Below are 16,255 nucleotides of genomic sequence, written 5' to 3' on the forward strand. Positions count from 1 at the left end.
TTAGTAAGAAAAAAAATCTTATTTTTGTGCAAGATCATCACTTTTATGCTGTAATCTGATTCATTTATTTTATTTTTAAATTATCCAGTAGTCAAAGCTATGCACACATACTTGAATAGTAATCCAGTTCAACAAAAGATATACAATAAAATAAACATATAAAATAAATCCAGTTTAACAAAAGATATACAATAAAATAAAATAAAATACAAAACAAAACAAAGAGACTATACAAACTAGGCAGGAGCAAGGCAAATAATTAATATCTTCGGTCAAAATGAATTAATACACCATTAGTGTATGATTAAAGTACTATTAAATGCCTGGAAAAATAAAAAGGTCTTCACCTGTCACCAGTCAAACTTTTCTGGGGAGGGCATCTCAACAATCAATAAGTGTAGTTGCTTAAAATTTCATGGCAGGCTTTTAGGAGTAATAATATTTCTCTACTTGGGTGGAAGACTTAGTGGGAGTATATATGGAGAATAAGGAATATAAGAAGTGCTCTACTGGATCATGTGCAACTTTTTAATCCAACTTTCCATATTATACAAAGGCAACTAGAAGTGCAAGGAAGCTCACAAGAGTGGATTGAATTTCATTGTCACTTCATGAAAACTAATACTTAAGGCATCCTGCCTATAATTTAGGAAATAACAAAAAGCTATAAAAATATCCCAGAAGGCAATGGCAAGCTACTTCCATATGCTTATAGTACATAGATATATCCACAAAATAACAAAGAGTTTAGCTTCAACAGAGATTAAACTTTTTAAATGTAGCATTAATCATTTAATATTATCTATTTTCTGTGTTACAGAGATATGACAGAAGTTGTTCACATTAAAGATAGGAAGGAAGCTATTCATGAATTAAAATATTCACCAGATGGAAATTTCCTTGCAATTGGCTCCAATGACAGCTCTGTTGACATTTATGGTGTTATTCAACGATATAAAAAGGTTGGAGAATGTGTTGGATCCTCAAGTTTTATAACCCATATGGACTGGTCTTTAGACAGTAAATATTTGCAAACCAATGATGGTAGTGGAAAACGTCTTTTTTATAGGATGCCTGGTGAGATATTTTACTACTGTTACATAATCCAAGAAAAAAAGAAGTGAATTGTGTGTTGGGCTGCCTAATATCATATTCTTAGTGGAATGTTCATAGGAACTGTAATGATTATTCCTCTAACAACTCTCATCAAGCTTAACCCTATTTGAGAATAACAAGTATAAAAGCATAAGTCACTCACTTTGTTGGCTAACTTTATGATTCATAACAGAAAGCTGTGTTCAAAAAGTATGTTAAACTTTAAACACGTGTTAACAAAATTTCTGTGCTTGAACTAAAACTGGAGGCTGGAGGTAGCATAAATTTTAGAATACCTTAGGCTACCTTAGGCTACAATATTGCATCAGTATTTCTTGGGAGTAAGCTGTATTGTCATCTACTTCCAATTCAAGTAATATTAAACTTAGACAGTTTTAGTTGTTCTTTCTTCCTGTTTAACAATGTTTTCAATATTCTCATTATCTTTAACAAATGTGCTATTTACTGTTGTTCCTTTCAGTGTTCTCTTATAAAGAGAAAGAAGACCTTTTCTCAGCTTGGTTAAAACATCATTAAGGCTCTTCATGAGAAATAAGCCAATTCTGAAATTCAGAATTTACTAAAAGTAATTAATTTTTAAAATAATTTTTATAATTAAGTAGGTATCTTTTTCTGTTTAGGTGGAAAAGAGGTGATAAATAAAGAAGAGTTAAAGGGCATCCAGTGGGCTTCCTGGACTTCGGTTTCAGGCCTTGAAGTTAACGGGATATGGCCTAAATATTCAGAGAGCAACGATATAAATTCTGTTGATGCAAATTTTGTTGGTCAGGTTCTTGTTACAGCTGATGATTATGGAACAGTAAAACTCTTTCGGTATCCATGTATCAGAAAAGGTAACAATTTTTGTAAAGTACTTTTAATGAAAATAAGTTTTATAAGGTAGTAAACCAAAGTGATGCCTTTTCAAAAGATCAGTTCTAACTAAAAGAAATATGTGCTGGTGGGAAGGAGGTAGGATAAGGCATTGTCACTTCTGCCGGCTGAAACACACACACACATCTATAAAAGATACAGGTTTCACAACATGTTAGATCAGGATGATACTCCTAAACAATTTTCAAACACACTGGATCCAATTGGAGCTTAAAATAAATCCCCTTACAAGGCTCAGAAAGGTTTGGATGCAGCAGAGACTCAATCAACCTAATGTAACCTTTGTGGCTCATTTACTAAGGAATTTAATTGTTAAAGTAGCCATAGGTTGATTGGACATATGCAAATCTCTCTAATAATAGGTTGTATCATTTTAGACTTCAGTATTTCTTGGGATTTTATAGTATTTATTCAAATATGTTAATAGTCCAATGGACTATATTAATACTATGCATGCTTAAAATACTGTATATGAAAGAAAAAGAGACTGATTGTAAGATAGTTTTTAGTCACATTTAAAGAGACTAAAAGCCAATCCAAAAATAATAATTCAGTTATAACTATGTAACACTAATAAAATTTTACAAAGAGGGAAAAATATGTCCCTGATGCAGAGAGTAACAACTCTTGTCACACAGTGATGAGCTTTCAGAGTTTCATTTGCTAGTCTCAGTTGTGGTTATTAAGTAAAAACTACCCTTACTGTGTTTTGTGGTCATAAATATCTGGATTATTGCAATGCACTGTACATGGAGATGTCCTTGAAAAGTATTCACAAGCTTCAACAGGTGCAAAATGTGGCTGCACAGGTACTAAATGGTGTTGGATATTTGACACATGTAACACCACTACTGCATGAGTTGCATTGCTTGCCAGTGTATTTCCAGATACAATTCATGGTGCTGGTTATCACCTTTAAAGCCCTTCATGGCTTGGCACAAGGTTACCCGAGACAACATCTTTTCCCAGTTGCTTCTACACATCCAATTCAATCTAGCAGGTGGGCATGTTATAGTCCCATCAATTCAGGAATGGTGGGAACTAGGAGACATGGAACATTCTCCATTTATTTATTTGATCGATTGACTCTGGGTGGCTCACAATTCAAAAACATTTTACAATCTCCCTTCAGAGATCAGGATGAACCGGATCCTGCTGGCCTTTTGTAAGGCTATGAAGACCTGGTGATGTGCCCAGGCCTGGGGTCCCAAGGGTCTTAAGAGCCCCATTTGAGAAATACTGCATCAGATAAATTGTATAAACTATACTTCAGAATGTAATAAGCTATATTTTTTAACAGGGGCAAAGTTTAAGAAATACCTTGGTCATTCAGCACACGTGACAAATGTCAGGTGGTCACATGATTATCAATGGGTTATTTCTATTGGTGGAGCAGACCACTCTGTTTTCCAGTGGAAATTTATTCCTGAAAGAAAGTTGAAAGATGCTCTTCACATAGCACCGCAAGGTGAGTGAGTATATAAAAATTAATATGATTTCAGCAATAACATATAACACTGCTAGTAATGATTTTGACATGAATTTGTTTTGAGATGTTATTAATATTTTTTGAGGTTTTGCCCCTAAGTTTTTTTCTTTGCTATTTTCTATATTTATGTAACATTGGTATTTATTTATCTAGACATTTTCATTTCTCCCCCTTCTATAGCTGTCTAATAACATAAATAAGTCATGTTAAATGCCAGGAATAGATTACAAAAACGAGTATAGTACTAAAATATTCCAGAACAGTATGGAACAATGATTGAAAATATATCTCATCAGTACTAGATATAGACTTCTGATTTTTAAGTCCAGTGAATTTGATTTGATTAAGATTTATTAAAATCTTCTGCAAGTATTCTGGACTGTAATTTGCTCTTTCTTTTGATTTTGCACCAGATTAGATGATTCTTATTCCTGTCTTTTAGGAAATATAGCGTATCCAGAAAAGATTGGCTCCATAGTGGCACCATTACAATAAGTTTTAAACGTTATCCTTTAAAGACACTTTAATTGGCCTTTCTTATAAAACACAGGAACAATCCATTTCCATCTATTCAGTATAAAAAACTGCAATATTCTCATCATATTAATAGTCTAAAATGAGGAAAAGTAATAATGATCTAATGGGAATCTAATGATCAGAGGGATTTAGTTAACTACAATAAGAAGAAGTGCCAGGATTGCCATCATTAACCAATTCAACCATGTGATGTTGAGTTTTGCAATCTCATCATTTAGTGATGGAAATTCTGACCCCAATCACTATTGTACCTTGAGCATTTTTGTAATTGTTCCAGCTGGGTGGCAACTTAGTTCTGATACTGATGGAAAACTTTGGTGATTTAACCATGGTCAGCAGTATTGCCGAGTATGTATGGATATTGATCACTGTCAAGAATGGGCTCTCCTTCTGCAATGAGAGTACTAGTAAAAGGGAAACTTAGATTGGAGGGCTATGTATCATTTATAACATTTAAACTTCCTCCCTCCTGTATGTTCGCAAGCAGACATAAATTTACTACAGTAAAATAAGAGGGTGTATGTGTTATCCTTTGAAGAAATTCTCCACCCTAGAGAACAGTATCCCAGAATCTGGCCATCTTCTTTTATCTTTTTGAGTTAACAGCCCATATACTTTTTAGCTGCTTATTTCCCAACCTTTCAGGTTTCTGTTATCTTACCTTTTATCTCATGTGGGAACATTACGTTCATAGCTTGAAGGCCCTCAGTAAAAGTAACCTGGTTCTGAATGTTAATAAAACAAAGGAGATCATTGTTGATTTTAGAAAGAGATGGCATAGTCATACTCCACTTTGTATCAAGGCTGCAGCTGTGGAGGTGGTCAAAATATTAAGTACTTGGGGGTGCAGATAACTAACAATCTGACTTGGTCTCTTCATATGTTATCTTTAGTGAAGCGTGCAAACCAGCATTTACATTTCTTGCCTTGGATGAGAAGAGCACATCTTTCTCCTTCTGCCCTAGCCACTTTTTACAGAAGCATGATTGAGAACATTTTAACAAACTGCATCACTGTTTGGTTTGGTGGTAGCAGTGACTCATACAGAGAGTGGTAAGGACCGCGGAGAAGATTATAGGAAGCTTGCTTCCCATTATTCTGGATACTGCTTATAAGAGCTATGTGCTTAGAGCTCAAAGCATTGTTAGAGACCCCACACACCCACTTCACGGTCTGGGAGGAGGTTTTGAAGTATTTATAGCAGAACTACTAGATTCTCTGACAGTTTTGTTCTTTATGCCATACATCTTGTAAATTAGTAGGATTCTTTTTTTCGCCATGTATATGTAAGTATGTGTGTGTATGTGTGTATATGGTATTTTTTTGAGAGCTGAATGCAATGAAATTTCACTTTAATGTATGCTGATTAGTGTACTTTTAAAGTTACAATAAATTTTCTATTCTGTTCCATTCTACTCCACTCCACTCCATTCCATTCCATTCTCCATAGAATTTGCTTCAGTGGGGGGATATGTATATTTCTTGACTTGAATTTGATTTTTATTTTTCAGTATTTTCTCTACATTTTATTTGTATTATAGAAAGCATGGTTGACTCCAATAGTGAAGAATCAGATTCTGATCAATCTGACATTCCAGAGCTGGACTCTGAAATTGAGCAAGAGACTCAGATCACTTATCGACGACAGGTATTATCCCATACATTAAAGGGTGGACTAGAAAACCCCTAGATTGATTCTGCTTGTCCTAATAATCCTGGATGCATCTAAAATATTAATATTGCAATTATGCTTGAGTTGCTTTTCCGCCATAGAATCACCTGTCTGTCTGTTAATTCTGTATAGTCTGTTGCTCAGAATCAAAAGGAGAGAAGGGGTGGAATGTGGAAACAATTGATTTTGGAGATGTTGGGTACTAGACTTTCCTAGCATATGTTAATGACTGGCATGAGATATACAAAGCAAGATTCTCCTAAGCCATGAAAAAGGAACAAGTGCCCAATTTAAACTATAGAAGCTATAAGAAGGGATAGCATTGTCATGTTGGCAGAGGTTAATCAACTGCTTTAAGTGGTTTTGTTCTAGTATGCAATAAAATTTCTTATCTAGCCATGTCATACTGAGTTTCTATGGAGCTTTTTTCAAATTCAAGATAATTAAAGGTAGGTCCCTGAAATTATGTCCCCTGAAGTAGTGTATCACTGAATAAACTTTTTGCTATCATCACAAATGGATTTTTAAAAACGGAGAAATGCATTTGCTACATACAGCTAGGTCATTCTTTAAGCATATCCCATTTATTGACTTTTAAAAGTAATTTCAGCTCTTGCCCCAAATATTTAATATTAACATTTCTTTATTTCTTTATTTTTAACCCCACCTTTATTATTTTTATAAAAACCCAAGCCATGAAACATACATAATGTTCCTTTCCTCCTCATAACAAACCTATAAGATGGGTTGGACTGAGAGAGTGATTGCCCCAAAGTCACCTGGTCAGGTTTCATGCCTAAGATGGAACCAGAACTCTGAAGGCTGAGAGATAAATCCTAGGCAGAGACAGATGTTTTTCTATCAGAGTGGAAATAGAAAATATTTACTACGAACGCCACATAGGTGTCAGGAAGGGCATCCAGCCAGTAAATGCTCAGCTCCATTCAATCACCACGACTCCATACTGAATCAAGTGATTACTGGGTTATAAAAGAAAAGTATAATAAGCTGCAAGTAGTAATGGGAATTGTTGTACAGCTCCTTAATTATGTAAAATCAGTGGATTTTATCTCTTTAGTGGAAACATTTGAAATTAGGAGGAAATGTTATTCAAAGTACTGATTCATTGACTATGCACTATCAAGTCAGTGTCAACTTAGCTACCACATAGATACACTATTTCCAGGACCACCTGTCCCCAATGTGGCCATTAAGATTTCCCAACAGTGTATTCATCACCTTTGTAATCCATGCACTTTGCTGTTGGTCATTTTCTTTTTTTCCTTTTCCTTCCCCTTTCTCAGCATTAATAGCTTTCTTTAGAGAGTTACATCTTTGCACAATGTGTTAACAGTATGATAACTTGAGACATGTTAATTGTGGCTCAGGTAAGAATTCTGGGTTCATTTGTTTTATGATTCATTTGTTTGTCTGTGGTAATTTCATCAGTCTTCTCCAATACCAAAGTTAATAAGGGTTAATATTGTTTCTATCTTGCTTCTTCAAATTCAACTTTTTTTTCTGGAGAGTGTTGCAGGAAAAGCCATTGTTTGCATAATTTTTATATTGTAGATACAGACATGTTATGGCTTCCAAATATCTTTTTCAAGATCTTCCTTCGTTTTTGGTAGTCAACCTAACATGCAGACACTTTGCACTAGTTCAATTCTTGAACAGATTGTTGTGGTTTGACCCTCCTAGTATATTTAATCTTACTCAGTTTTTTTTATGTTATTGATTTTCATTACTAGGGCTTGCAAACCATTTGCATTTTCAGCTTTCACAGTAAATACTTATAATTCTTTATTCTAATAATTTATTTTATTGGAATAGCTTTTTAACAGTGTTGTAACCATGTCCAATATATGATGCTCATATAGATGGTAAGGAAACTACTCCTTAGAGTGATTGGTTTTTCAAATATGCACAATGACAGAAAATCCTTATATTCCCTGCTAAGGTTTACAAAGAAGATCTACCTCAGCTTAAAGAGCAATGCAAAGAAAAACGAAAAACTGCAGCCTCAAAAAGAAGAGAGAGGGCTCCAATTAATAGTATAAGATTACATTTTGTTCATGGGTATGTAAATGTTTTTGTTTTCCTTTTCCCTTTTCTATTTTTTTTCTTTCTTTTCTTTTCTTTCCTAAAAGCAAATAATACTTATTATGTATTTATCCAGATTTGGACACTCAAGGACGAATTCTACAACTGGCTGTTCTATTTTGTTTTTAATTAAAAGCAGCCTCGTGGTTTTATTTCAAATGGAATTATACTACTGGGAGAAAGTATTATTTTTCTTGAATATAATTTCTCAGATTTCATCTCTAAGTTTTTTCCTATACATACCCATGTTTGCATATTTGTTCTACAAAACAATAGTTTTTCTGTGTTAAATTTATGAGTTATTGTTAAAAAAAAGTCAAGATAGTGAATGTTGTCCCAGTAGTTAATGGCTTATGTTGAAAGGGAATAGCATGATGCATGTCTATAATGTATTACATTAAGATACTTGTTACTTTAATTTAATGTTGTTTTATTAGTTACAGAGGTTATGACTGTCGGAGTAATTTATTTTATACTCAAACTGGAGAAATTGTATACCATGTTGCAGCAGTGGGTATAGTATACAATCGGCAGCAAAACACACAGCGCTTTTATTTGGGTCATGATGATGATATCCTATGCCTTGCTATTCACCCTCTAAAGGACTATGTGGCCACAGGCCAGGTAAGATGTATAGGGGAACTAGAGATCTAGAGTTGTTATTTCAATTCAGTCAATATTCCTGTCAATATTCTTCTACTATAGAAAATGTGTTTGGGCTTGTTATGCTACATGAGAAAAAATAATATATATGACTTTCTTGGATGATTCTTAGGCTATATAAGAATAGGAGTGTCTGGAAATCAGAAACATATTTTTCCTGCAAAGGGAAATTTTCTGTGTATGTGTGGGAGCGTCTCCATTGCATGAAAAATATTAAAGCAGCTGGATACACAGAACTTCATAAAATACATTGATGCACCCATGCTTGATTAGAACCAGTGGGTTGAATCCATTGCATAGATGACAGTGGTTGGATCAAAGGATGTAAAAGATGACATCTACAGTACATCTTGATCCTGATATAAATGATGCAATTTATGTTGTGGCATCATATGTCATGATGTTCTTATATAACAATGCCATTTGCATTATTACATCCTGAAAGTGTCATAATTTTAATAATACCTTGGTCTGGATGCCTATGAAGTAATTTCTGTTTTCTAAACAATTGTTAGAAATTGTTAATTTAGTGGTTGTTTTAAGTAACATAATATACCTTACAAAGTTTATTTTCAAAAATTGTCCAGCAGTAATTACAATTTCAGACAGAATCATCCCAAGAGAAAGCAATGCTGCTTTTGCTAAGTTAACATTTACTTACTTATCTGCACAATTTATCCATTTCCTTATTCCAAATAGACTCTAGAGAATGTAGAGGTATTGACAAATGAAAGACATTATAAAGTAAGAATAATAATCATAAGAATATAGAATGCAAAAATTAATGCCAGAGTTATGGCTCCATATTAATCAGATTCAAAATGCCTTTTTGAGCAGCCACGTTTTGCAAGTTTCCCAAAGGACATGAAAATAGGAGTACAATACTATAATATGAATGGATGGCATGGTTAGGAATTGGGTATAATAGAAAATCTAGGAAGTTAGTATAGTTTCTATTATATACTTTGGGCTTTTAAAGTTGACTGTATAATTACATGTGTACGTATATGTGTTCAATCTCTTATATAAGGTTGGCCGGGATTGCTCAACCCATATTTGGGATACAGAGACAATCAAACCACTGTCGGTATTAAAGGGCTATCACCAGTATGGTGTTTGTGCTGTTGACTTTTCAGGTATGTATGGTTATCATATTTTTGTGAAAGTGTAGACTACATAAATGTGATTTATTTTGTTAATACTAAGGGCAGATGTGTATTTGATGTTGAAGGAGATACGTATATTATTAAAAAAACTGTCTTTTGTATCTCTGTAGTCATTGGGATTGGATTCTGTTCAGCAATGATATAATGAAATTAACTCAGTTTCTCACTGCCTATCCGTATGAGGACCATCCCTTCCTAAAATGTGAATGTTGATGGCCAAAGGAGGGGAATCTCTAACCATCAAGTGGAGACAGCTGCCTGCATAGAAACTAATTGGGGCAGATAATAGCATTGGTCTTAAGTTGATTAAATTTTGAAAATAAGCTAATTAACATAATAGTTGAGAATGATAATGATCCAAATTTTATGAAAAACATTGAAATACAACAAAAGCATCATTTCTATCATATACTTTACTACTATTGAAAAAAACATTTTAAAAATTAATTGGTTTGAAAAAGTATATCTTTTGAAAACAGGCATATGAGACTGAATTAGAGAAATCATTACATTTCTAAACTGTCTCTTTAAAGTAAGCATTATGGATATTGCTTCCAAATTTAAATTTCATCAGTTATTATGTGGTGCATTCTTCAAAATAAAAGAGCATATTTGGAGTTGAATAGCAATGGAGTCAGTTACTGCTGATATACAAATATGTGACAGAGTTTAGATATTCAGAATGCCCCCCCCCCGTATTTATTGCCATAATTTGTAAGTATTGCTGTTTATAAAACAATGATTTATACTTTGTTTTATAGCTGATGGCAAACGTTTAGCTTCAGTTGGAATCGATGACAATCACACTGTTATTCTTTGGGATTGGAGAAAAGGAGATAAGCTTTCAGCAGTAAGGTAAAAAAGTCATCCACCTGTTTTACTATAATCATTTGAAATCAAAGTAAAAAGCAGGATGTTTCTGGCCTTGTTTTTATTGATACCTAATGCGCAGTGGACTGGTAAATTTCTTATTATGGATGTGGGTGAATTGTACAAAGTATATCCAATCTGCTTTATTGTGTTTATATTCCTAGGCCTTACATGTACATTAGATCCACTTGTAAAAATTCAATAAGATAAAAGGAAGGTAGTACAACCCATTATGATTAATCATTAGTATGTTGATCAGAGATTTTGAAGATCAGTAATTTTTATTTGCTGATTAAGGTGCATAAATCACAGTTTACTGCAATTAGGATTATTTAAAAACAGATGGAAGATATTTTCAGTCTTTTAAAAAATATGTTATGCGTGTTGATGTGAAAAAAGCCTAGAATGTGAACAATGAATTTTAAGGTCTGGATTCAGAATCTGCCTCCTGCAGATAAAATGGCTTCTTAATTAAATTTGTGGTCTGTATTTTTAATTCCATATATATTGAATGCATGGATCTAATCAACTGTATTTAAAAGGCATGGGGGGGAAAAGCTAAGTTTTTTCTTTCAGCACAACACAGAGAAGTAGGCAAGGTTTAGTAGCTCTTTAAAGAGGAGAGAACTATTCTTTTACTTTCTCAATAAACTTGGAAGAACTCCTGTCTTATTATACGTATCCATCCTTCAAATACTGAAAGAGAAGGGGAAAAAGGGGAGGGGGGGAAGCAAGCTATTTTGAGAGAACAGTTGAGTAATTAGGGTTGGTTATATCATTTTTATTTATTTATCAAATTAATATGGAAGTGATTTTGGGTGGTGTACAACAATCAAAACAGCAAATATAAAAATCATTATAAAAATATAAAACAATATTAAATTAAAAATATTATTAAAAATTAAAATATACAAACAAAATATAAATATAAACCCCAAGGCCTGGAAAAAGTGAATATATCAACCAAAATAATAGAACCATCTTAGAATGTTGACAGTTCCCTGGACTTTGAAGCCTAGTGACGTAACCAGGTCTTGAAGGACATCCAAAACATAAACTGTGATGGAGCCAACGTAACTTAAGGGCGGGGGGGGGAGGAGAATGTTCTATAAGAAGGCCTGCCTCCTGGAACCCATGAAATGTAAGACTCTAGCAAATGGCAGATCTAATGAGATGGGTGATGCCATCGGGGAGAAGTGATCCCTCAGATAATCTGGACTTATGCCATGGAGGACTTTAAAAGATTAAACCAGCATCTTGAATTGAGTACAGAAGGAAAGTGGCAGGCATTGCAGCTTGCAGAGCAGAGGTGTGATATGTGTTATTCTGGGAATATACATAACTGCCCACAATGCAACATTCTGCACCAGTTGGAAATTCCAGATACCTACGCAGCCCCATGTAGAGTGCATTTCAATAGTCCAATCTGGAGATGATCAGGGCATGAGTGACTGTGAGCAGAGCCTCCCGATCTAGAAATAGGCACAACTGGTGCACAACTCAAAAGTGTGCAAAGGTCCTCCTAGCTATGACTGCCACCTGCTCTTTGAAGGGCCCTGTCAGACCTGCAAACGGACAGCCCCCCAGATTGCACACTGGGTCTTTCTTGGGCGGTGCTAATCCATCAAGTACCAAAGACGGCATAGTCTTAGAACAAGTAGGTTTAATTGAGTATTGTCGGAGTGAGCTGATCCAGAAGGATAACATAGTTGATGGTATCGGGAGCTGCCAAGAGGTCAAGTAGGAAAGAAGGGATGCCCAACCCCCTTTCTGTCCTTGCTAAAGATCATCCAAAAGTACAACCAGTGCCATTTCTGTCCCATGTCCATACATAGACCAACAACTTATTTTGGCTCTTGCAGAATTCTGATCAAAACTTCAAAATGAGATAATAATAATAATAATAATAATAATAATAATAATAATAATAATAATAATAATAATAATAATAAAAAGTTGGAAAGGACCTTAGAGGTCATCTGGTCCGACCCCCTGCTCAGGCAGGAAACCCTATACCATTTCGGACAAATGGCTGTCCAGTCTCTTCTTAAAAACTTCCAGTGTTGGAGCATTCACCGCTTCTGGAGGCAGATTGTTCCACTGGTTAATTGTTCTAACCTTCATCTTTTTAACAAACCTTATGACCAGTATATTAGGAAATATCCTGAATAATTAGAATGATGAGGGACCAACATAATAAAGAGATGTGAAAAAAGGTACATGAAGATATTATACCACAGCAAGAAGAATTTTATATTGGAGATAGTTATGCAAAAAACTATATTTTTTATTTTGTCTTTCCAGAAAGTAAAATGGAGAATATCAAATTCTAACTTTTAAAGATAAATAGACAAGTCATCTACTAATTTTAAAACAAAATTGCTATTTGAATATAAGTAATTGTGGAAAATGTAGTTTTGTCAAAATTTTATTGTATGGAAAAAATATTGTCCCACATGAAAGTAAAAATATTTTTAAATTTCTTTTAGGGGGAGTAAAGACAAGATCTTTGTTGTTAAAATTAACCCCTTTATGCCTGATAAATTAATTACAGCTGGAATTAAACACATAAAATTCTGGCGAAGAGCAGGTAAGGCAATATTTTTAAAATTATTTTGAATAATTTATCAAGTTACTCCAATCATATTATATTTTCCTCTTTTATATGACACTAGTTTACTGGGGTGTGAGAGTAAATGAAGCTAAACTGCATAATAAGTTTAAGTTTAGCTTTTTAATATAATTTGCTTTTGAGAAAGTATGAGGGTAACAGATGATACTTGACCCAATGATGATAATTATAGAATTGAATTATATAATCTCCCATGTCTCTCTTGAAACAGATACTGATACAACATTTTTAAATAATTGTATCAATACATCCCTCTATTTTTATTTTGTTTTGTTTCATATATATGTATGTATGTATGCATGTATGTATGTATGTATTTATGTGTATATGTGTATATGTATATGTATATGTATATTCATACATATACAACTATGTGTTGGGTAGAACACCTGGTCTACCAAATGTAAAGCAATCTGTTCTGTTTCACTCCAGTCTAGAAGCATCTTTTGCAGGCAGACGTCACTACTGTGAACACTATAAATTCAAAATTTTGTGGCTGACAAAGAGTTAAATGGGAGGCTAGCTATACTAGTATAGCTAGTCTCCCATTTAACTCTTTGTCAGACACAAAATTTTGAATCATACATATACATATACTGTATACATACAGTCAAACTTGTTTTGATGTATGTGTTTTATGGTTTAATATTAAATTCTGTATGTAGTCTCTAAGGTTTCATAATTGAAGAAAGTACAAATGATTCATTGTAATTAATAAAAGAAATTAAAAAATGGAAGTCAGTGTTGTGTTTTACCTTTAAAACTTTCTGTGTTTGTTTAGAAACACAAGTTCATGGTCAAACATAATAATTTGGTTTTATTTGAATTTAAGGAGGTGGACTAATTGGGAAAAAAGGTTATGTGGGTCCAGTGGGAAAAATTGATACAATGATGTGTGCAGTTTATGGCTGGACAGAAGAAATGGCATTCTCTGGAACTGCAACTGGAGATGTGTGTATATGGAGAGATATTTTCCTCGTCAAAACAGTAAAAGCACATGATGGCCCATTGTTCAGTATGCATGCATTAGAAAAAGTGAGTAACTTATCATTGAATATAAATTGATTTTATTGCATTCAAGCCTGGAAGTTGGATTAGACATGCCTAAAGGATTTGGCGAGCCCACTGTTTTTCATCTTTTTCCTCCTTAACTCAAAAAGTATGGTTATGAATCTAACCAACAGTGCACATATTATACTACACAAGCAGCCAGGGTATTCTTCGTTGTGTTTTTGCTTAGTCTTAGTCTCTTGTAATCTCTTTTTCTCCAGTCTCTCACTCTGTGAGGGTGGGAGGATGAAAAATGGATCTATCACAGGAGAGATTGCATAAAGAGACTTCTTTTTTCATTTTTTCTCCCCCTCCTCATTTAAGTAATTTCTCTGCTCTGGGTGGGGGGAGAAAAGAACCAAACAATCTCTTTTAGAATCCACCCTTTCTCATTCAAAGCCATCCCTTTCTTGGCACTTTTAGTCTTTTCTCCATCACTAGATGTACTTTTCTTTGAACTCAAGGGCATTCACTATAAGCACAATAATATTTTAAGCACAAGTAGCCTCGCACACACAAACACAACAAAGGTCACAAACCATCCTGCTTGGATGATGCTCACTGTGAAACTGTATCACCATTATTCAGGGTTAATGTAGCATGAAGCAACACAATTTTAATATGATATAGTTTGCAATCTGTGCAATAGAAACATAAATTTGTGAATATAGATGCCATAAATATAGGAACTTGAGTGTAACATTAATAAAGACAGCTGTAGAAATATTGCTCAAGGTTGTGGCAATGGAATAAAATATGAATGCGTATAACATGTAAATAACTTCTCAGTGTGGTTTACAATCAAGACATATGGAATATGTTTTATATTCTATTTCTCTTTGTCTTTAGGGATTTGTAACTGGGGCAAAAGATGGAATTGTTGCTCTTTGGGATGACAGCTTCGAACGGTGTCTGAAAACATATGCCATCAAACGAACTGCATTAGCCCCAGGCTCCAAAGGTAATTTGATGTTTTCTTAGATTATTATAATACAAACTTATTTCCTACTATTTTAAAATAATGATCTTTTTGTGAGCTGATTCAGCTGAAAAATTTTGAAGACTGTGAAAGCACAGAAGGTGGGACTTCTGAGTAGTTGAGAGTTTTTCATGTAATTCCCATAATGTGCTATATCTGCTTTCATGCAGTAAAAGGGTTTGTATTAGAACTGAATTTTACTATGTAACTTGAGGTAGGCAAGTCCTGAATAAAACAATTCAGAGATTAGCAGAAGTCTATTGTTATACAGTATAATAAGAGAATCTTTTTTTGTAATATATTTTATTGATTTTTTAAAACATAAATCACTTAATAATTGGTGAACAGTGTGTTGTCTGGGTTTACATTTGTTAAATAATCACTAACAATTGATTTCTATAATCCATAATCCACATAATGGTTTTAGTTGATTTCCTCTTTTCCCCAAAATGTCCTCTTTTGCAAACATTGACTTAATACAGTTCTTATTGTTTTGATAGATAACATTTAAATATATAATTTTTTCCCAATATTCCTAAAAATAATAATCATATCAATATAATATTTCTTTTCTATCCAATCATTCTGGTTGCCCTATCATAGATCCTGTTACAGTCCTTATTTACATTTGTTTCTCTCACAAGATTCAAAGTATTCTTACTGGTTAAGATTTTCTCAAAAATTAATTACATTTAAAAATTTAAGTCTATTTTTTCCATATGAACCATCTCAGCACTTTTACATTTTTTAAGGAATAGATAAAACAGTAAAAAAAGAAAGGAGAGCAAGAGTAAAGAAACGTAAAAAATAACATACTACTTGAAATATATATCCCTCCTAAGCTAATATATATTTGTTTCCAAGATTTCTTATTCTTTTTAACCATAATTAAAAATATGTTTAATCTTTAAGTACTCCATTTAATACATCTAGTCCTCTAGTCCTGTAACTTTTATTCAAAACATTTTAATCCATTATAATTTTCTTAAATTCAATCACATTTACCGTATATACTCGAGTATAAGCCGAGTTTTTCAGCCCATTTTTGGGGCTGAAAAATGCCCCCCTCGGCTTATACTCGAGTCAGCGGCGGCGGCGCGGCAGC

General features: G+C 33.7%; 1 protein-coding gene across 2 annotated transcripts in view; it reads left to right on the forward strand.

Annotated features, from left to right (window-relative positions):
* Positions 1-16,255, forward strand: part of EML5 (EMAP like 5) — an 80,563-nt gene that overhangs the window by 23,247 nt on the left and 41,061 nt on the right. For both annotated transcript variants that reach the window (XM_015824285.1, XM_015824286.1), the window contains exons 9-19: positions 821-1,077; positions 1,737-1,949; positions 3,290-3,457; positions 5,557-5,663; positions 7,648-7,766; positions 8,228-8,414; positions 9,484-9,589; positions 10,381-10,474; positions 12,979-13,079; positions 13,954-14,156; positions 15,021-15,132. In XM_015824285.1, coding sequence (XP_015679771.1) covers positions 821-1,077; positions 1,737-1,949; positions 3,290-3,457; positions 5,557-5,663; positions 7,648-7,766; positions 8,228-8,414; positions 9,484-9,589; positions 10,381-10,474; positions 12,979-13,079; positions 13,954-14,156; positions 15,021-15,132 — 1,667 coding nt within the window. The remainder of the gene's footprint in view (positions 1-820; positions 1,078-1,736; positions 1,950-3,289; positions 3,458-5,556; positions 5,664-7,647; positions 7,767-8,227; positions 8,415-9,483; positions 9,590-10,380; positions 10,475-12,978; positions 13,080-13,953; positions 14,157-15,020; positions 15,133-16,255) is intronic.

This window comes from Protobothrops mucrosquamatus, unplaced genomic scaffold (genome assembly GCF_001527695.2).
Source record: "Protobothrops mucrosquamatus isolate PMUCROS unplaced genomic scaffold, P.Mucros_1.0 scaffold2181, whole genome shotgun sequence".
NCBI lineage: Eukaryota > Metazoa > Chordata > Lepidosauria > Squamata > Viperidae > Protobothrops > Protobothrops mucrosquamatus.